Source organism: Panthera uncia, chromosome D2 (genome assembly GCF_023721935.1).
Source record: "Panthera uncia isolate 11264 chromosome D2, Puncia_PCG_1.0, whole genome shotgun sequence".
Lineage (NCBI taxonomy): Eukaryota > Metazoa > Chordata > Mammalia > Carnivora > Felidae > Panthera > Panthera uncia.
Window position 1 is genome coordinate 56,838,306 of NC_064818.1, and position 21,383 is coordinate 56,859,688.

General features: G+C 38.7%; 1 protein-coding gene and 1 non-coding gene across 3 annotated transcripts in view; both read right to left on the reverse strand.

The window, feature by feature from the left end:
- Positions 1–292: 292 nt before the first annotated feature.
- The window catches only part of CWF19L1 (CWF19 like cell cycle control factor 1), a 32,325-nt gene continuing 11,234 nt past the window's right edge, over positions 293–21,383 (reverse strand). The window contains exons 7-14 of one of the 2 annotated variants that reach the window (XM_049645571.1): positions 14,564–14,648; positions 12,830–12,970; positions 9,848–9,962; positions 9,006–9,085; positions 5,113–5,322; positions 4,152–4,271; positions 3,622–3,719; positions 293–726 (exon numbers count right to left, since the gene is read on the reverse strand). In XM_049645571.1, the coding sequence (XP_049501528.1) occupies positions 582–726; positions 3,622–3,719; positions 4,152–4,271; positions 5,113–5,322; positions 9,006–9,085; positions 9,848–9,962; positions 12,830–12,970; positions 14,564–14,648 (994 nt within the window). In that variant the 3' untranslated portion in view covers positions 293–581. Of the gene's footprint in view, positions 727–1,454; positions 1,808–3,621; positions 3,720–4,151; positions 4,272–5,112; positions 5,323–9,005; positions 9,086–9,847; positions 9,963–12,829; positions 12,971–14,563; positions 14,649–21,383 lie in introns of those variants that run through there. The other variant, XM_049645572.1, reaches the window with a different exon arrangement.
- LOC125933583 (small nucleolar RNA SNORA12) lies at positions 4,472–4,619 on the reverse strand. Its single transcript, XR_007461011.1, has one exon. It is a non-coding gene; the product is annotated as a small nucleolar RNA SNORA12 (small nucleolar RNA).

Here is a 21,383-nt window from a genome sequence, read left to right on the forward strand (position 1 = left end):
CCATGTTGGGACATGACCATACTCCTGGAACCTAGAAAAATGCCTGGCACATAGGAGTTCAGTATTTGCTAAAGGGCTGAAAGAGCTCTTTTATATCAACAAGATGAATGTTTTAAGACAAAAATGGCAAAGGCTTTGGGTCCTTCTTCACCCTTGACTGTTCAGGGAGAAGCCACCTGTTAGATCCCGGGATAACAGCTGGCCTAAAGCCCCAGACCATATTATACACACACACACACACACCCCTTCATCTCAGTGGTATAGGTAATATGAACATAAGATGATTCCCATCGTGGAAAAGCATTTGGATTTTATTTGATAGTTTAAATGGTTTTGAAAATGCTGATTAACACAAGCTGTACTTGGAGCAGGAAGACAGACGTGCTTATTTTAACACAGGATTTTCATCCTAGAAATATTTTCAAAAAAATATTCAATCTTAGGCCTCTTGCTGCAGGTAGGTTCCATGGGAATGCACAAAAAAGAGGCAGAGAAACAGTCCCCATGGGAGACTGTAAGTTCTTTTAAAAACAGGCTACTACTACTTCCTGTCAAGTTCATAAAGTGCCTTTTCCCTTTGCTTAGTCATCCAGAGTAAAGTCAAAAGGCTCAAAGTCTTTCCGGAAGCGGCGAGCCAGCATCTCCTCCTCTTCCTTGCTGACCTGACATTGCCTCCAGTCAGACTTGTCAGGAATATTAAGGATGGCTTCGCTGGCCAGTACCTCCCTGCAGAAATAAGTAAAAATGGACAGTATTAGCCAGAAGCCCTCCTCTCTCTAATTCTCTCCAGCTAGAGAGCTCTCCTCAGCATTACCCAAAGAAGGTATGCAAATTCTTCTTTGTTCAGACCATTTCTCTTGCCCTGAGCGCCATCCCTGCTATTCTATCAAAATAATACTCATTTTAAGTGACCAGCTCAGGTCCTACCTCCTTCCTAAACCTTCAAACCCTATTTATTTCTCTTTCTCTTCAACAATTTGGAACTACATTATTCGTACTTAGAGTAGCAATACTGACACAGTACAAAGAAGACAGGCCCTGGTGTCAGGAACATCAGAGGCTTAATTCCATTCCTAGCTCAACCACTTGCTGTCTCTGACTTGAACGGATTACTTCATTGCTGAGTCTCGATTTCCTCACCTATGAAATGCACAATAAAGTTTTGTGAGGTATGGAGATAACACAATCCAGGCACCAAACAAGTTATGAATATATCTTGTCTTAAACTCTAGTTTTGTCATCCCAATTAGAACATGAGTTTGCTGAGGGCATGGTGCAGATCAGGCCTAGTATCCTATCTCACTGACTTTCTGCCTCTCCTAGAGGACTCAGGCATATATAGGCACAACAGCACAGGCTCAATGTCAACAACAACTTATCTTGGCTCTCAAGGCTAAGGAATAACTACATACTAACACATACACTCACATACAGGCTACCTTCTAATTGTCACTGCTCTACATTTTTATTTATTTTTACTCATTTTGATATATTAGAAATAACTCTATTTGGGGCACCTGGCTAGTCTAGTTCAGTCGGTAGAGTGTATAATACTTGGTCTCAGGGTTGTGAGTTTGAGCCCACACTGGATGTAGAGATTACTTAAAATAATAAAATCTTTTTTTTTTAAAACGTAATTCAGTAGATATGATTTTTTAAATTGTTTATTTATTTTTGAGAGGGAGAGAGAGTGTGAGTGGGGAAGAGGCAGAGAGAGAGGGAGACAGGATCCGAAGCGGCCTCTGTGCCGATAGCAGAGAGCCTGACAGAGGGCTCGAACTCATGAACCATGAGATCATGACCTGCGCTGAAATCAAGAATCGGATGCTTAATCAACTGAGTCACCCAGGTGCCCCCCCCCCGCCCAACAAATAAAATCTTTAGGGGCATCTGAGTGGCTTAGTCAAGTGTCCACCTTTGGCTCAGGACAGCCAAAATAAATCACGAGTTTTCTAAAAGTTACAGGATCTGTGCTCAAGTTCTAGGTCCCTGGGCAAGCTTGAGCCTACTTTTCACCTATAAAATGAAGACAGAATCACCTCTCTTATACAGCGGGGAGAAAAATGTCTTTTCAAGTACTTTGTTAACTACAAAATGCTATATAACTGTACACTGGTATTTTGAAAAATAGTCAATGTTGAAAATACAACAAACTAACATGAGCACAAAATCATTCAGAGAATCTCTCTTGCGGGCTTAGGTGCCAGTGTGTATCTGCAATTATGTGCCTATGGCATCAGTGTCCACATCTGCATCTGTTGCTAAGGCAACAACAAAAGATAATGTCAGATGTTTGAAGTCCCTAATCATACCTACTCTCACTTATCAGTATCTTTTTGAAAATGTAGATAACTGTATTTCCTGGACTTACCCAATGGTAGCAGTCTCTTGGAGGCTTCCCAAGTTAGTCCAAGAAGGGTTCAAAGTTGACTCAAAGCTCAATTCTTTTTTTTTTTTTTTTTTTTTTAAGAGAGAGAGAGTGGTGGAGGAGCACAGGGAGAGAGCCTCAAGCAGGTTCCACACCCAGCAAAGAACCCTACACAGGGCTCGATCTCATGACCATGAGATCATGTCTTAGGCCCAAATCAACGGTCAGACATTTAACCAACTGAGCCACGCAGGCACCCTAAAGCTCAGTTTGGACTAGGGAAGGAAACAACTACACATCAGACAATAGCATCACATAACCTGTTCTGCACATCTTTTTGCTTCTCCATACTCTATCTTCACATTTTTTGCTCTCCATACTCTATTCTTTCTAGCCAGCAACTTTCTGTCTTCTGTCAGCCTAGTTGATGCCACTCCCTACATGGTTTCACAGTCATGTTCTGTCTGATATGAGGAACATAAATGAAGCCTCATCTAGGCCTTAGGACACTACAGAATAAGGAGGTTAAAATCTCATGTTTAGGAGATCAACGTACCTGGGTTCGAACCTACCACATGTGCTCAGGGGCAAGCTACCTAATCCCTCTAGAGCCATATTGTCCACTTACAGGAATCACTAGCCAGGTATAGCAATTTAAATTTTAATCCTAATTAAAATCAAGTTAAAAATTTAGTTCCTCAGTAGCCACATGTGGCTAGTGATTACTGTATAGGACAGTGCAGATATAAAGCATTTCCATCACGGCAAGTTCTACGGATACAGCTCTACAGCCTCATTTTCCATTTTGGTAAAGTGGGATGACAGTACCTACCTTACAGAATTGGGAAGATTAAATGAGGCAATGCGTGTAAAGCTCTTGGCACAGTACATATGCTCAATTAATGGTAGCACTTCAGTCCTTTGGGCTAGAAGGCCCACACCCCGACATTTGCCCTCTAAATCTCTCAGGCTCAGTGTCAACCTTTTCTTAAAGCTTTTCACAAAATAGAAATAACTCTCCCTTTTCTGAATTTCTAAAGTCCACTGTTCCTCAGAACTTTGTTACGGTACTTTTCACATTCTGCACTACATTACTGCCACGTAAGCAAATATGTGACTTGCCCTAAGACAAGGTTCCTTGGGGCAAGGATTGTTTCCTATTTGGCTTTTTATTCAACTGTCTATGCAGCCCACTAATCTGTTCATAACAGATCTCGGGAAAATACATTTAAAATAAGGAAAAGTATACAAACCTTCCAAACTGCAAAGGAAAATTCTTTTTAATTCTATGGAAAAGCTTCTCTCCTGTGTCAAGTTCAACATAAAAATATGCTGCTCCTGGCTGTGCAATCTAGAGTGAACAGAGTTGTATGAGTACATATCATAGTACTTTAAAAATGTGAAACCTAGCTCATCTCTTTTAAGCTTTAATTTGGCAACAAATTCAGTCCAGAAGTCCAAGAAAAAAAAAAGGATGTGAACAGTACAGACCCCAAGGTACTTAGTGGAACAGAGTTTTGCAAAGATATTACAAAGATCCTCCCAGTGGAACTTCGAAGTTCCTGCCTTAGGAAAGATCTAATTTTTTGCTCTTCCCAGGAATGACTAAGGCATTGCTTTAGTGCCATCCTCATCACCAGTCTAATCAGCATCCCATGCCCTAGGTCCAAACTGTCTACCTGCCTATTGAACATTTTTGGAATGCCTTGATAGTACCTCAGGCTCGACATATCAGAAACCGCATTTTTACTACTCCCGGAACGTCCTTCCCCTCCTGTTTTACCTGCTTGATGTCAGAGTGTTCTGGGATTTCCAACAGTTCTATCTGTTGTTGCTCTGCCTGGGTAACGAAGGCATCTTTAATGTCATCAGTAGTGCAGCGGCTGAGTGGCACAGGAATGACCTGAGGTGGGGGGGTGAGGCGGGTAGATAGGAGAAACTCTTTGTACAGGTCCCAGAGAAGAAGTGCCTCCTGTACAGTCCCCGAGAAGTAGCAAATCCATCACAGGGGTGGACAAATACCCCTCAGCAGAGATTTTCCTCAAGCCAGCCAGGCTTGTGTCAGCCTGTCTGTAAGGACTTAAACTTATGAGATAGCTTGCCACATGTGGGAGCCAATCCCTGATGCAGGAAAGGCTAGAGAGAGATCTCTCTGTCATCAAGCCCTTGCCAGCTCCTATATAATATATGTGGCAGCGTCAGGCCCATTTGAAAATTTAACAAATGTGCCAGAAAGAAAACCACCACAACCACAAACGAATTATCCATAAACAGTCTCCAAATTTCTGAGCTGATAGCCCCATCAAAGCTCTGGGACTATTTCTCACCTTTAAGACTTCACTTATGCTGGGCCTCACACAAATACCTACTCTGTTCCAACTCTACCTAACAAGGCCCAAATGTTTCCTGAAGTCTTCCTCAATATCCCTTCCTTTTCTAAACAAAGCACTTACTAACTGTGTTGGCCCACTCATACGGACCATGCACTTCCCTGTGGAATCTCTGGATTTATTACCAGAGGCTCTTTAACCTTTTAAATGAACACTATTCAAATATTAATATGAAAATTTGTAGTAGGTATTTTTCAATATTAAACATTTAAATATTAAAATTTTAAGTATTTCATTTCAGATTGGAATCCTGTATTTAAATATTCAATAATAAATAATAGATGTCATTTAAATATTTGCCAACATCCATGTCCTCATAGGGTCCTTCCAAGTTCCTGGGTGGAGACCACCTACCTGTAGCTGGAGGTGATGGCTCTTATAATTTCTCTCAAACAGAACACACCGTTTCCCTCGACTCTTGAAGAACCGCCTCAGTGTCACCTTGTACTTCTCCACCTCTTCCACCACCTCAGCTGAAAGCTCCACCACTGACTGGTAGTGCCCAATGGGTAGGATGAGGACGTGGTCATCAGATAAGCCTCCTTTGGCCAGGGCAAGGTAGCACTAAAGAGAAAGCACACAGAATCAAGATACCAATGCCACAGGTATGATTCTTCAGGGAGAAAAGCCTATACAAAGAGTGAGCATGAGGGTGTAGGAAAAGTGTTGAGAGGCTATTAACAGAAACTCTCTGACGTTAAAAACCTGCTTTTAGAAGTTATAACAGGAACCTGGTGACGAAGAAGATTAGATGTAACAAATCTCTATTCAGCTATCAAATGAACTGGGAGCAAATGAATGGCACACAAATGGGCTTTTGGCTTCCAAACCCCCAAAACTTAAGGAGACCAGAACAACAAATAGTCGGCCTCCCAGGCTCCAACCTGGAAAACAATTTTTCAGTTATTATGGCCTTCAACCACAGAAAGACACCACTTGATTTCAAAATGACCACTTTCCCTATGCTAACATCGAATCCCACACCCCACTCCTAAATACACCCTCTGGGCTCACAAAAAAGGCTAAGATGTCATGATTAGCATCCAGTGTCCCTACAGCCTTAAGCTGCTGCCTAACCTCTACAAAATTAAAGCAAACATATAACCTAATGGGGTGGAAGGAAGAAGCAGAAACCTCAAACTCGGACATATCCAAAGAGGTAGAAAACCATGGTTCCCAACAGTGGATGTCAGCAGCTAAACAGCAACTAAAACTATCTCTGTCAAAACCAAACATGCAAGACTTCTCCACACTTAGACACTCTCTGAAAGGAAAACATTATGAGTAGAGAAATGACCAGTGAATATCAATGCAGGTGAATGTACTAGAGCTTTAGAAAAAGCAATCTGACATTTCCTTTTAGTGCTGTGAGTTCAAAGTTAAGACTGAAGGAAGGAGTAATTTATTATTAACAGAGAAAATCTAATAGAAGAGCAGAAGAGGTATCAGAAACTAAAGCATGATCATCCTTGATTTACTTGGCATAGAGGACCAAGCACATCTACAAACTTAATCTTCCAGATGACTAAGGTTCATTGAAACTTCATTAAGTGCTCATTTTCTTCATTTTTACAACTATTTTTGATTGTATGCTTTAGAAGGTTACTCTTGAAGCCTGAGTCTTCAAGCCTTTTCTTTATGTCAAAGGGTCACTACCATAAACATCAGTTTTCATATTGTAACAACCAGGTTTCTAGTCCAGACTAGAAAGCACCCCTCGCCCCAATGCGGTACCTCCCAGTTCTTGTGAACAATTTCATATTTGCCCAATCTCCTCCACCTCTCAATTTCTCTCCTTTTGTTCTGTACTTGAATTATCTCCAAAAATGTGTAAATAAGACCTGAATAAATGTTTCTCCCATAAGTAAAATACATCAATTATTTTGGACTCTTAGCAGCGCTTCCCTCATTTTACTAGTTTGTGGTCATGGGCCATTAGCACAGTTCCATGTATATCCCTTGAGGAAGGCATAGCAAAGACAGAGAAAGCCAAGACAAAAATGTAGTGAGAGGAGATCAAGAGGAATGGTTGCAGGGAGGAGATTCTAAATCCTATGCCAGATACCCAAAGGTCCCAGAGGTTCCCAAGAAGTTTCTACTAGACAAAGAGCAATGTAAGAGCAATGAAGTGCAAACTTGAATACTGGGCAGACTCTAGGCTAAAATTTTCATATGGCCTCCTACTTGCGGTGCTGGGCTGGGCCACAAATAAGACCTGAGATATTTTTTGCCTCTCCAGCTTCAGGCTTAGATGAAAAGGAAAAAGGTTTCCTTGATCATCCCCTATGCACATACCCTAGGCTAGATAACCCTGGGCAATTAAAAGGTGAATGGAAAGGAAAGATCAATTTTCCCTGAGGCCTACAGCAGCCCTGAGCTAAGTCACCTATTCCAAATCTCTCTTCCCCTGTGTGCCATTTTGAACTATTGAAGCTTCCCAAACAGAAGGCAGTCCAAAGCCTGCCTACCTTACAAGTTGTATGGGCGAGAAGAATGGCATGAACTAATCCAAAGAGGAAAACAAGGGCCAAGAGAGATAATCCATAAAGGGCGTTCCTGTAAAACCAAAAACTTTTCAAGTTTGCTTTTCTTCCCACTGAAGAGTTCATCCACAGACTCCATGACCCAATTAGGTCACAGGCCTTGACCCCATTAGGGCTCCCCCTAGAGATAGGGGAGTGTGCCGATAATCAAGACAAAAATTTAAACGTAGAAGACTGGGACTCTTCAGTCTGAAACTATAAAGGCAGACAGAGATGTGACTAAAGAAGTAAAGAATGATGAAATGGAGACTCTGGTCAGTCTGTAGGAGGCCACGATAAAGGGACCTCAGATAGGATAAGTTGAGGAAATGGTCACCCTCAGAAACCAAAATTAGAATAAATCAATGAAAAAGAGATGAAAGTCTCTATTTTGCAGAAGCACTACACACTAAGAAATGGTCTGTAAATATTGCCATCAAAGGCCACAAGAAACAGCCAATTCCTGTTTCGGGTGACTAGGGTGTAACTGTAACCCTAAGAACTAAGCTTTCTTCATTCTAAGTGAATGAACAAGAACGATAAGGGTCTACACAGATCCCAGGAAAATGGGTCAAAGACCAGTATTATTCAACATCTAAACAAGTCCTGCCCAAGGACAAGTATCTGGGGAAGTCTCAAATAGGACCACTTTACAGTGAGACACACATAATTCATCCGAGTTTCCATAGCCTGAATAAAATCATCCTCAAGATCATCCAGTTATTTGATTCACTGCTTACCAAGCAACCCTGTAATTATCATCTTGGGTTCCCAGTTACCCACACTAAGAATGTGGGTATGGGTATTCTTCTCTTAGGAAGCTATATCCTCTATTACAAGGCATAACTGAGAATTTATCACTAGTCTTTTATGTAATTATTTAGTATGAATCAGTAAGAAGGTCAAGAAGTATCTGAAACCATCGCCCTAGGAGATACACCTATTTGTCAGAAAGGGAGGTAGGGAGGGGGCAATCTTGTGAAACTGGCACTACAAAACCACAGGAGAATTACTATCATCAAAAACACATACAGTAACTAATATTGGAAATGTGGAAAAACAGGAACCCTCGTACATAAATACACATACACCGCTGGTCGGGATATAAGATGTTACAGCCATTTTGAAAAATAGTTCAGCAGTTTCATAAAAAATTAAACATAAATTTACCAGCAATTCCATTCCTAGTTATCTATCCAAAAGAAATGAAAATATACGTCCAAAGATACGCATGCGAATGTTCATAGCAGCATTATTCCTAATAGGTATAAAGTGGAAACAACCCCAAGCCCATCAACTGATAAATATATAGAATGGAATACTATTTGACAATAAAAAGGAATGAAGTACTGATACATGCTACAACATGGATAAGCCTCAAGAATATCTGCTGAACATAAAGAGCCAGACACAAAGATCGCATATTGTATGATTCCATTTATATGAAGTGTCCAGAAAAGGCAAACCTATGGAGACAGAAAGTAGATTAGTGGTTGCCTGGGGCTGAGGATGGGAATGGGGATTAACTGTAAATGGGCATGAGTGAAGGACATATTCTAAAACTGTGTTATATGATGGTTGCACAACTTGGTAAGCTTACTAAAAATTGGTGAATTATTAAAGTGGGTAAATTTTATGATATATAAATTTTAACTTTATTAAGTTAATAAAAAACAAACAAATAAGGATGTCCTTCTCTGTAAAAGGTCCGAGGAAGTAACTCACATGTGTGCCAATGTTGACCACCAAGTGCTTTTCCACTTCAGGGCTGGCAAGGCAAAACCAGCAAGGTCCTGGAGGCTGAGCTTCATATGGAAGAAAGCACATGTTACTATGGTGCAAGCACTCCAACATTTAATCACCCTGTAGAACTCAGCCTTGTCTGATCTTTATACCTTGCAAAGATTCATATACAGCACTGCCGTAAAGAGCTGGTCCTGCTGTGCTTCTACTGTGACCCCCGCGATCCCAGCACTTTTATCAATGAAACTAACCTGTATTAGAAAAGCTCTGAATTTGCAATCACTTCACAGGTGGATAACCTCAAGTGGATGACCACATACTGACCAAAGTAGCATTTAACTGGCAACAGGCTGCAATGACAGACCACTGAACTGGATGTCAGGAGTCCCAATTCTAGCCTCAACTATGCCACTAGCTCACCACATGACTCTGGGTAATAAGTTTACTCCAACAAGGTCAGCTTCTTCAACTTTGAAACAAGGGGTGGAGAAAGAGGGTATCAATGCAATAACCTTAAATTCCTTTTTTTTTTGCCAGTTTGATTATTCTATTATTTTATGAACCTCGTGGGTTTTGTAGGCTCTTTACCTCATATGTTTTATAGACATCCAGGGAAGGGAAGGAACTTTCCCCAGAGTTCTTTCAAGAACAGCACAGACATTCTCAAAATCAGGCCATCTTAGTAGTATTTTATTTTTGGTCTTAATGACCCATTGTACAGTTTTCCTCTGCCAGAAGAAGCTCTCTTAGCAATGCCATGTCGCACACAAGATCTGAAATAAGTCACTGCTCACACAGGAGACTTCAGGAACCAAGATACTTACGAGGTTTGCGAGGCTGCTTTGGGTGAGGAGAAGACTTGCTATCTCTGCCTGTAGATGAACGCTTCCTTCCCTGCTTTTCATTTAAATCAAAGAAAAACTGACAGGCTGATTCTTCCTGAAATGGCCAAAGGCAGAAGAGTAAATGTTATTAAACTAATCTTTAGACAAGGAGTCAACCATTCACATACAAGGGAACATTCTTGCCATGTCATATCTATCTTGCCTCCTGGCCCTTTCTACCTACTCTAGATAAGAAAAATATCTTCCTAATCCTGATGCCTGGACTCTCAGTCATACTTCTCAACACATACCCAAAATAGCACCAAATCCATCTTTTTGTAAAAGCAAGTTAAAATGCAAGTTATAGAGCAATTCTTGCCTAAAACAGAGCAATACAAAGCCCTCCAAATGCCTTTTCCTCTCTCTTAGTAGCGCGTTGGTGTAGTCCTACAATCTCACAGGTCAATCAAGTCAAACTGAGCTTTAATTAAAAAGATGAGGAGGTTGTCAAAGAGGTGAAAAATCTACACACTGAAAACTATAGAAAGCTTATGAAAGAAGTTGAAGACACAAAAAAGTGGAAAAAGATTCCATGCTCCTGGATAGGAAGAACAAATACTGTTCAAAGGTCAATACTACCCAAAGCAATCTACATATTCAAAGCAATCCCTATCAAAATAACACCAGCATTCTTCACAGAGCCAGAACAAACAACACTAAAATTTGTATGGAACTGGAAAAGATCCCGAATAGCCAAAGCAATCTTGAAAAAGAAAACCAAACCAGGAGGCATCGCAATCCCGGACTTCAAGCTGTATTACAAAGCTGTAATCATCAAGACAGTATGATACTGGCAAAAGAACAGATACTCAGATCAACGGAACAGAATAGAGAATCCAGAAATGGACGCACAAACGTATAGCCAACTAATTTTAACAATTAGGAAAGAATATCCAATGGAATAAAGACTGTCTCTTCAACAAGTGGTGCTGGGAAAACTGGACAGCAACATGCAGAAAAATGAACCTTGACCCCTTTCTTACACTATACACAAAAATAAACTCAAAATGGATGAAAGACCTAAATGTAAGACAGGAAGCCACCAAAATCCTCGAGGAGAAAGCAGGCAAAAACCTCTTTGACCTTGGCCGCAGCAACTTCTTACTCAACACGTCTCTGGAGGCAAGGGAAACAAAAGCAAATATGAGCTATTGGGACCTCATCAAAATAAAAAGCTTCTGCACAGCAAAGGAAACAATCTGCAAAACTAAAAGGCAACCAACGGAATGGGAGAAGATATTTGCAAACAACATATCAGATAAAGAGTCAGTATCCAAAATCTATAAAACTTATCAAACTCAACACACAAAAAACAGATAATCTAGTGAAGAAATGGGCAAAAGACATGAATAGACACTTCTCCAAAGAAGACATCCAGGTAGCCAACTGACACATGAAAAAATGCTCAACATCACTCATCATCAGGGAAACACAAATCAAAACCACCATGAGATACCCCCTTACACCTGTCAGAATGGCTAACATTAACAACTCAGGCAACAAGAGATGTTGGTGAGGATGCAGAGAAAGAGATCTCTTTTGCACTGCTGGTGAGAGTGCAAACTGGTGCAGTCACTCTGGAAAACAAATGGAGGTTCCTCAAAAGAAATTAAAAATAGAACTACCCTACGACCCAGCAATTACCCTACTAGGTATTTATCCAAGGGATACAGGTGTGCTGTTTTGAAGGGGCAAATGCACCCCAATGTTTACAGCAGCACTATCAACAACAGCCAAAGTATGGAAAGAGCCAAAATGTCCATCAATGGATAAATAGATAAAGAAGATGTGGTATATATACACAATGGAATATTACTCGGCAATCAAAAAGAATGAAATCTTGCCATTTGCAACTACGTGGAAGGAACTAGAGGGTATTATGCTAAGTGAAATTAGTCAGTCAGAGAAAGACAAATATCATATGATTTCACTCATATGAGGACTTTCAGATACAAAACAGATGAACATAAGGGAAGGGAAGCTAAAATAATATAAAAACAGGGAGGGGGACAAAAACAGAAGAGACTCATAAATACGGAGAACAAACAGAGGGTTACTGGAGGGGTTGTGGGAGGGGGGATGGGCTAAATGGGTAAGGGGCATTAAGGAATCTGAATTATTGTTGCACTATATGCTAACTAACTTGGATGTAAATTTAAAAAAACAAATTAAATAAAAATTTAAAAAAAGAAGATGAGGAGGTTGTTCAAAAAGAAAAAGGTCTGGGATGCCTGGGTGGCTCAGTCGGTTGAGCATCTGGCTTCAGGTCAGGTCATGATCTCACATTTCATGGGTTCGAGCCCCATGTCTGCTGACAGCTCAGAGCCTGGAGTCTGCTTGGGATTCTGTGTCTCCTTCTCTCTCTCTGCCCCTCCCCTGCTTACACGCTCTGTCTCTCAGAAGTAAATAAATGTTTAAAAAAAAAAAAGAAAAGAAAAAGGTCTAAGAAAGTGGACAATGCATACTAGTCAGGGAACTTGACACTCCTTGCTTTAATGCGGGAAAAATTAATTTCAGAAAAGTCTGCTATTAGGAAATTTCTTCAGAGTGAGTCCTATTTACCCGCTAGCACTTGTTATAAAATCACAAATTACATTGCTTCCAAGCTGTTGGATCCTTGCCTGAAAAGTTAAAGTCTCAACTTTGACAAAGAAAGACTCAACATTTGCAATGCTAACACCCGAGCCAAGTTTAGACAAGGACGTAAAATATGAAACTGTTAACCCCAAGCTACAATAAAAAACACTGCACTTACGTGAAATCTACTAAGCCTTTCTAAACACCATCATAATTTCCCAAGGAGAAAAAAAGATTTAGATTCTAGGGATTAAACTGGTCTTATGAGCTAAACTGTAACCAGGAAAAGCACGTATGCAATAGGCAGTCCTGCCCGGAAAATACCACCTCCCAATCAGAACATACCTCTGGGGCAGGAATTGGCTTTCCCACGGATGCTTCCTTCCCAGATTTTCTGTAAGGGTTTTCAGTAACATCGGGAGGCTGTTTTACCAGTTCTGCTGCATCCATTAGTTTCATGGGAACAATACTGAATGCATAAAGATACTGTGGAGGAAAAAACAAACAAACATAAGATTAGGAAAAATACCATTTATCCAAATGTAACCAACCTAATTTATTCACAGAAGCTTCAGAAACTGAGTAAAAGTAAAAGAACAGCAACTGGCCTGTTTATGGCTCAGAGAATACACAATAAATCAAATGTCAATTTAGTGATCTCCGTAGAAGCTAACCAAGGGCTGATGAAGTCAAGATACAAATCAAAGCCCTAGTCCTTACAAAAATCAGCTTTTATACAAAACTACAAGGCTCAGGTGGGACTTGTTCCATAACCCTTGCAGACACCCTGCTTCTGTCTCTGATTCCTTTATCTTTGTGTACTTTTTGTTAACAGAATTGTGGCACTGCCATTCTTTTTTCCTAATGAAAATTAAATTAGACACCTTGATGTTTCCCTCTGATATTATACAATTTCTGCTGCATATGCTGATGGGTTTTCTTAGGGACTAATAGCAAAGAAGTAAATATTCATACAGGTATCTAGACACTCACGCTAATGGCACAGATACTGAAATCTTTAGATGAGACAGGAATAGATATTTAACCTCAGTACTGCCCATGGAAATGCAACTAATTAACAATGACACACCATCTTTCACCCATCACATTGGTAAAAGTGTTAATAAAAATTTGACACTACTCCGTGAGTATACTGTTGGTGAGGGTATAAACTGGAACTGGAGATGAATTTAATAATGCTTGCCAAATTTAAAAATGTCCCTACTTTTTGACTATAGTCAAAAGACTTTGAATTGCTTAGGGCCGAGGCTAACGTGGCCCTGAGAATAAAGCAATAGTAAAATATCGCTATCATAAAAATAGTGAAAATACTGTGAGTGCTACAATAAAAAAAAAAATCACAAATCTAAACTTACTAAGAACACGTTGGGCTTAAAAGTTTAAGAAACTACGGGAAAAGAAATATGTACTTGCTTATCTTTTCTGTGCATGTGGTTTATGACACGTTACAGAATAATCTTCACATTATTTATCTGGCTATTCTTCCCTTGCTTGATTGTTCTGATTTTAGCTGTCTCAATCCACAATATCCTGCTTTTGACCCTAGAGAATCAGAAATGCTCACAGGGAAGTGAGACAAATAACATACTTTTCTGGTATATTCTCTTTCATTCACCTGCACTGTTTTCCAGTACAAAAGATAGATTCCTATCACTAAGATTTTCCAAAGCCAAGGAGGGGTTAGGTAAATCCTATAAAGGCTTTTATTATTTCTGCTAAATGAAGTTGCTGAAAGAAACAAAGCAAGAGTACCATCTGAGGGCAAACTCATGAATACTTACAAAGACAACTACATGGATATGGGAAGAAAGGAACTTCATTCATTTGAAATTTTGCCTTTGTTCCACCGGGCCTATTTTCACAAACCCTTCTCTAAAATCTCCTACAAAGGACCCAAGGAAACCTGACTTTTTATTATCACATCTTTAGAAAGGAGTCACTAAAGTGCCGAAACCTTGCAATTGGGGAGAAGAAAGATCTGAATGCTAAACTGGCAAGAAAAACATTTATCGCGCAGACAATGAATATTAACCTACCATCAAATACTCAAATCTTTACCTTTTTCTTTTCGGGATTTCCAACACTTGCCAAAGCTATGAACCTGGTGGCATGCTGTGTGGTTTCCTGCAGAACGATGTGGTTTCTATAATGTATTTGACAGATAACAGATTAGCAACAAACTTTACTTCTGACTTACAGTTATGAAATATGTACACTCCATAGGACCACAAGAGAGCACAGACTGTAAGTCTATCACCACCAATAACATAATCTCAGAGGTTACCTATAAATCTAGTAAGAGGGGGCGCCTGGGTGGCGCAGTCGGTTGAGCGTCCGACTTCAGCCAGGTCACGATCTCGCGGTCCGTGAGTTCGAGCCCCGCGTCAGGCTCTGGGCTGACGGCTCGGAGCCTGGAGCCTGTTTCCGATTCTGTGTCTCCCTCTCTCTCTGCCCCTCCCCCGTTCATGCTCTGTCTCTCTCTGTCCCAAAAATAAATAAAAAACGTTGAAAAAAAAAATTAAAAAAAAAAAAAAATCTTGTAAGATACTCATCCCTACTTCACAGGGCTATTGTTAGAAAAAAATGAGATCATATATCTGAAAAGCACAAAAACTCCACTATTTGGTTTTAAAAGAGTTGTAAGATTGGCAAAATGTTGATAATTGCTTAAATTGGGTAATGGGTATAGGAGGGTTCATTATACTATTTTTTTAGTGTAATAAAAATCTATAATAATAAAAACAGGATGAAATGAGTTTTAAGAAGAAAAATATGCTTCAATAGTAATTTATAGTATGATTTCATTTTTCTAGGAAAAATACAAAAATACAGGAGTGTCTATACTTTACAGGAAAAAAAAGTAACTGAATACACCAAAACACTTCTTCGAGCTTTTCTATATTTTACAAGTATCCTACATTAAGCAACTTTTAAAATTAAAAGAAAAATGTTATGGGTTATATACATTTTTTATTTTTAGCAAGTTGACCATTAATACAGATAGCAACCCTTAGAGCTCTTTCCTTATGCTACCGAAATTTCCTGAATCATCACAAAATATAATTTTATTTTAAAAATCTAGCATAGTACCATTTTTTATAAGCAAATACACAAATATATGTTTTATATTCACATCACTGGAAAGGAAATAAGCCAAAACACAGTTTGTCTGCTATAACCTGTTTCTTTAAAGAAAGGAAGTACATTCATAATTGGCATAAGGTGAAAGTCATGCTGCTTCATACGCAACTTTTTCCAACTTTTAAAATGACTGAAACAAGTTTAGCCACAATTAAATAGAAGCTTTAATAATACATCAAGACATTAAGGAAAAACAGCTGAATGTCCTACACAAGTGTCTTTCTTTAGAGCAAGCAATGACTAGGGCAGTGGCCTTAAGAACTGCTAGTACTTCCCACTGTTAGACTATTCAGGTGTGGTAGGCAAAACGACAGCCACCCAAAGATGTCCACGTCCTAATCCCTATAACCTGTGAGTGGTAGCTTACATGGCAAAGAACTAAGGTGATAGATGGAATCAATCAGTTGCTAATCAACTAACCTTAAGATAGGGAGATGATTCTGAACTACCTGGGCAAACCCTACATAATCACAAGGCTCCTTAAAAGTGGAAGAGGAGCTATGTGGATCCTGAGAAACTTAACAGGAGAAACTCCCATGGGGGAGGGGAAGGGAAAAAAAAAAAAAAAAAAAAGAGGTTAGAGTGGGAGAGAGCCAAAGCATAAGAGACTCTTAAAAACTGAGAACAAACTGAGGGCTGATGGGGGGTGCAAAGGAGGGGAGGGTGGGTGATGGGTATTGAGGAGGGTACCTGTTGGGATGAGCACTGGGTGTTGTATGGAAACCAATTTGACAATAAATTAAAAAAAAAAAAAAAGTGGAAGAGGAGGGGCGCCTGAGTGCCTCAGTTGGTTGAGCTTCCGACTGTGGCTCAGGTCATGATCTTGCATTTGTGGGTTTGAGCCCTGTGTTGGGCTTTGTGCTGACAGCTCAGAGCCTGGAGCCTGCTTCAGATTCTGTGTCTCCCTCTCTCTGCCCCTCCCCTGCTCATGCTCTGTCTCTCTCTCTCAATAATAAATAAACATTAAAAAATTAAAAAAAAAAAGTGGAAGAGGAAAACACAGGCCTACCTCAAGAAGCAAGAAAAATCTCAAATACACAACCTAACCTTACAACTAAAGGAGCTAGAAAAAGAAGAACAAACAAAACCCCAAACCAGTAGAAGAAAGGGAATAACAAAAATTAGAGAAGAAATAAACAAAATAGAAACTAAAAAACCAGTGAAACAGATCAATGAAACCAGGAGCTGGTTCTTTGAAAAGATAAAAAAAATTGATAAACCTTTAGCCAGACTCATCAAAAAAAAAAAAAAGGACTCAAATAAACAAAATCAAAAATCAAAGAAGAAAAATAACCAACACCACAGAAATACAAAGGATTATAAGAGAATATTATGAAAAATTATATACCAACAAACTGGATAACCAAAAAAATGCATAAATTCCTAGAAACATATAGCCTCCCAAAACTGAATCAAGAAGAAATAGAAAATTTGAATAGATTGATTACCAGCAATGAAATTGAATCAATAATCAAAAAACTCCCAACAAATGAAACATCCAGGACCAGATGGCTTCACAGATGAATTCTATCAAACATTTAAAGAGTTAATACCTATTCTTGTCAAACTATTTAAAAAAAAAGCTTCCAAATTCATTCTATGAGGCCAGCATTAATTACCCTGATACCAAAACCAGATATAGACACTACAAAAAAAGAAAACTACAGGCCAATAACTCTGATGAACACAGATGCAAAATTTCTCAACAGAATTATCAGCAAATCGAATCCAACAACACATTAAAAAATAATTCACCATTATCAAGTGGGATTTATTCCTCCCATGCAAGGATGGTTCAAAATTTGCAAATCAATCAGTGTGATACATCATATCAACAAGAGAAAAGACAAAAACCACTGGATCACTTCAATGGATGCAGAAAAAGCATTTGACAAAGTACAACATCCATTCATGATAAAAAAAAAAAAACCCTCAATAAAGTAGCGTTAGAGGAAACATACCTCAACATAATAAAAGTCATATATCAAAACCCACAGCAAACATCATACTCAATGGGGAAAACTGACAGCTTTTACCCTAAGGTCAGGAACATGAGAGGGATGTCCACTCTCGCCACTTTATTCAACATAGAACTGGAAGTGCTAGCCACAGCAATCAGACTACAAAAAAGAAATAAAAGGCATCCAAATAGGAAAGGAAGAAGTAAAACTTTCACTATTGCAGATGACATGATACTATATATAGAAAACTCTAAAGACTCCACGAAAAAACTACTAGAACTGATAAATGAATTCAGTAAAGTCACAGGATATTACATCAATATACAGAAATCTGTTGCATTTCTATACACTAATAATGAAGTAGAAATTAAGAAAGAAAAATTAAGAAAAAAATCCCATTTATAACTGCACCAATTATAAAATACCTAAGAATAAAGTTAACCAAGGAGGTGAAAGACCGGTACTCTGAAAACTATAAAACACTGATCAAAGAAATTGAAGACAACACAAACAAATGGAAAGATATTCCATGCTCATGGATTTGGAGGACAAATACTATTAAAATGTCCCTACTACCAAAAGCAATCTACAGATTTAATGTAATCCCTATCAAATACCAACAGCATTTTTCACAGAACTAGAATAAAAATCCTAAAATTGGTATGGAACCACAACTGACCCCGAACAGCCAAAGCATTCTTGAAAAAGAAGAAAAATGGAGGTATCACAATCCCAGATTTCAAAATATACTACAAAACTGTATTAATCAAAACAGGATGGTACTGGCACAAAAACAGACACACAGATCAACAGAACAGAATAGGGAACCCAGAAACAAACCCACGATTATAAGTTCAATCAATTAATTTTTGACAAACGGTATTGGGAAAAGTGGACAGCCATATGCAAAAAGAATGAAGCTGGACCATGTTCTTACACCATACACAAAAATAAACTCACAATGGATTACAGACATAAACATGAGACCTGAAACGATACAAATCATAGAAGAGAACATAGGCAGTCATTTCTCCGACACTGGCTATAGCAACATTTTTCTAGGTATGTCTCCTAAGGCAAAGGAAACAAAAGCAAACAAACTATTGGGACTACATCAAAATACAAAGCTTCTGCACAGCAAAGGAAACAATCAACAAAACAAAAAGACAACCTACTAAATGGGAGAAGATATTTGCAAATGCCTTATCTGATAAAATATATAAAAAGCTTACACAACTCAACACCAAAAACACAATCCAATTTAAAACAGACATTTCTCCGTATGAACAGACATTTCTCCAAAGAAGACGTACAGATGGCCAACAGACACATGTAAAGATGCTCAACATCACTCATCATCAGGGAAAGGCAAATCAAAACCACAACGAGTTCTTTATACCTGTACCTTTATACGAGTACCTTATACCTGTCAGAATGGCTAAAATCAAAAACACAAGAAAAAAGCATTGGCAAGGACGTAGAGAAAAAGGAACCCTCATGCAATGCTGGTGGGAATGCAAGCTGGTGCAGCCACTGTGGAAAACAGTATAACAGTTCCTCAAAAAATGTGAAGTCGATTTATTGCATGATCTAGTAATTCCCCTAATGGATATTTACCCAAAGAATACAAAAATACTAATTCAAAAAGATATATGCACTTCTTCGTTTATTGTAGCATTATTGACAATAGCCAAAATATGGAAGCAACCCAGTGTCCATTGATTAATTAATGAATAAAGAAGATGTGGTATATATATACAATGGAATATCACTCAACCATTAAAAAAATGAAATCTTGCCATTTGCAACAACATGGATGGAGCTAGAGTGTATTATGCTAATTGAAATAAGTCAGAGAAGACAATACCAAATGATTTCACCCATGCTGAAATTTAGGAAACAAAACAAACGAACAAAGAAAAAAAAAGAGGGACAAAAAACCAGACTCTTAAATACAGAGAACTGATAGTTACAAAGAAGTAGGTGGGGAGATGGGTAAAACAGGTGAAGGGGATTAAGAGTACACTTACTGCAATGAGCACTGAATAATGTATAGAAATGCTGAATCATATTGTACACTGAAACTAACATAACACTGTATGTTAATTACACTAGGATTTTTTTTAAAAAGTAGATGAGGGAAGAGGAAAAGTCAGAGGGAAAGTGACTACAGAAGGTTAAGAGTGACAACATTCAACCACAGTTACTGGCTTTAAGATGGAGTAAGGGGGCCGTGAGCTATGGAACACAGGTGATCTCTACAAGCTTAAGAAGGGAAAAAACCATTCTCCTGTAGAGCCTCCAGAAATGAACATAACCTGGCCAACACTTTGAGTTTAGCCCAGTGAAACCTGGGTCAAACGTCTGACCTACAGAACTGTAAGATGATAAACTATATTGTTTTAAGCTACAAAGTGTGTGGCAACTTTTACAACAGCAATAGAAAACTAATACTACAGGGAAACTGCAAGTACCCATAAAAAGCTGTGAAGATGCTTCCCTCATTTATTTTAAAATAATAATGACTAATGAAGGTTGCTACCTCTGAGTGGTGTTTTTAATGATGATAAACTGTTCCTCAAGGGAAGCAAAACACTCACAATAACACCCACAACACAGGAATGCAAAGCATGGACTGACTGTAATACCAGGTGCAAATGTTAGTGGAAATTTACCTATGTTAGTATTTGTATCGTGCTGGTTATGGGGTTTTGTTATTGCTCTGGTTGAAAACTTGTATAGGCTTGTCTTTTTTTTTTTTTAACAGCTTTATTAAGATCTAATTCAAATACTATATAATTCGGCCATCTAAAGTATATAATTCAATAGTTTTTAGCATATTCACAGAGCTGTGCAACCATCACCACAATCTAATTTTAGAACACTTTTATCACCAGTAAAAGAAACCCTGTACCTATTAGCAGTCACTCCCATTTCCCTCCAACCAGCCCCTGGCAAACACTACTCTACTTTCTATCTCTATGTATTTGCCTACTCTGGACATTTTATAATAAGTGGAATCATATAATATGCGGTCTTCTGTGTGTGTGGCTTCTTTGATTTAGCATAGTGTTTTCAAGGTTCACCCATGTAGCCTATCAGTATTCCATTCCTTTTTCTTGAATAACATTCCAAAGTATGGATGTATCACTTTTTCTTTACCCATTCATCACATGATGGATATTTGGGTTGTTTCCACTTTCTGACTATTATGAATAAAGCTGTTATGATCATTTGTATACAAATTATTGCATGGGCTAGTGTTTTTATTTCACTTGGAACAAGAGTGGAATTCCTGGGTCAGACAGTATCTCTATATTTAAATCTTTTGAAGAACTGCCAACAGTTTGGCAAAGCGCCTGCACCAGCAATGACACCAGCAACGCATCAGGGTTCAGATGCTTCCACATCCTCGCTAACACTTATTACTTGCCTTTTTGCTTGTAGCCATCTTAGGGGATGTTAAGTGGTATCTCCCTGTGGTCTGGATTTGGATTACCCTAATCGATAATGACATGAGCATCTTTCATGTGCCTATTGGCCACTGGTATGTTTTTCAGGGAAATGTGTATTCAGATCCTTAAAAGTTGGATAGGTTAAAAAAAACCGTTGGATACGTTTTGAGAGGCTTGATAACCTCTGTTTTTAGTGCATGATTTCAGAAAACAATAGGCTTTTCTATATGGCGATATAACAGAAAAGGCTGTATTATTTATGATTATATCTTAGGCTTTGAGATTATAGGGAAAGGATAGGTTATTTTTTTCTTTATGACA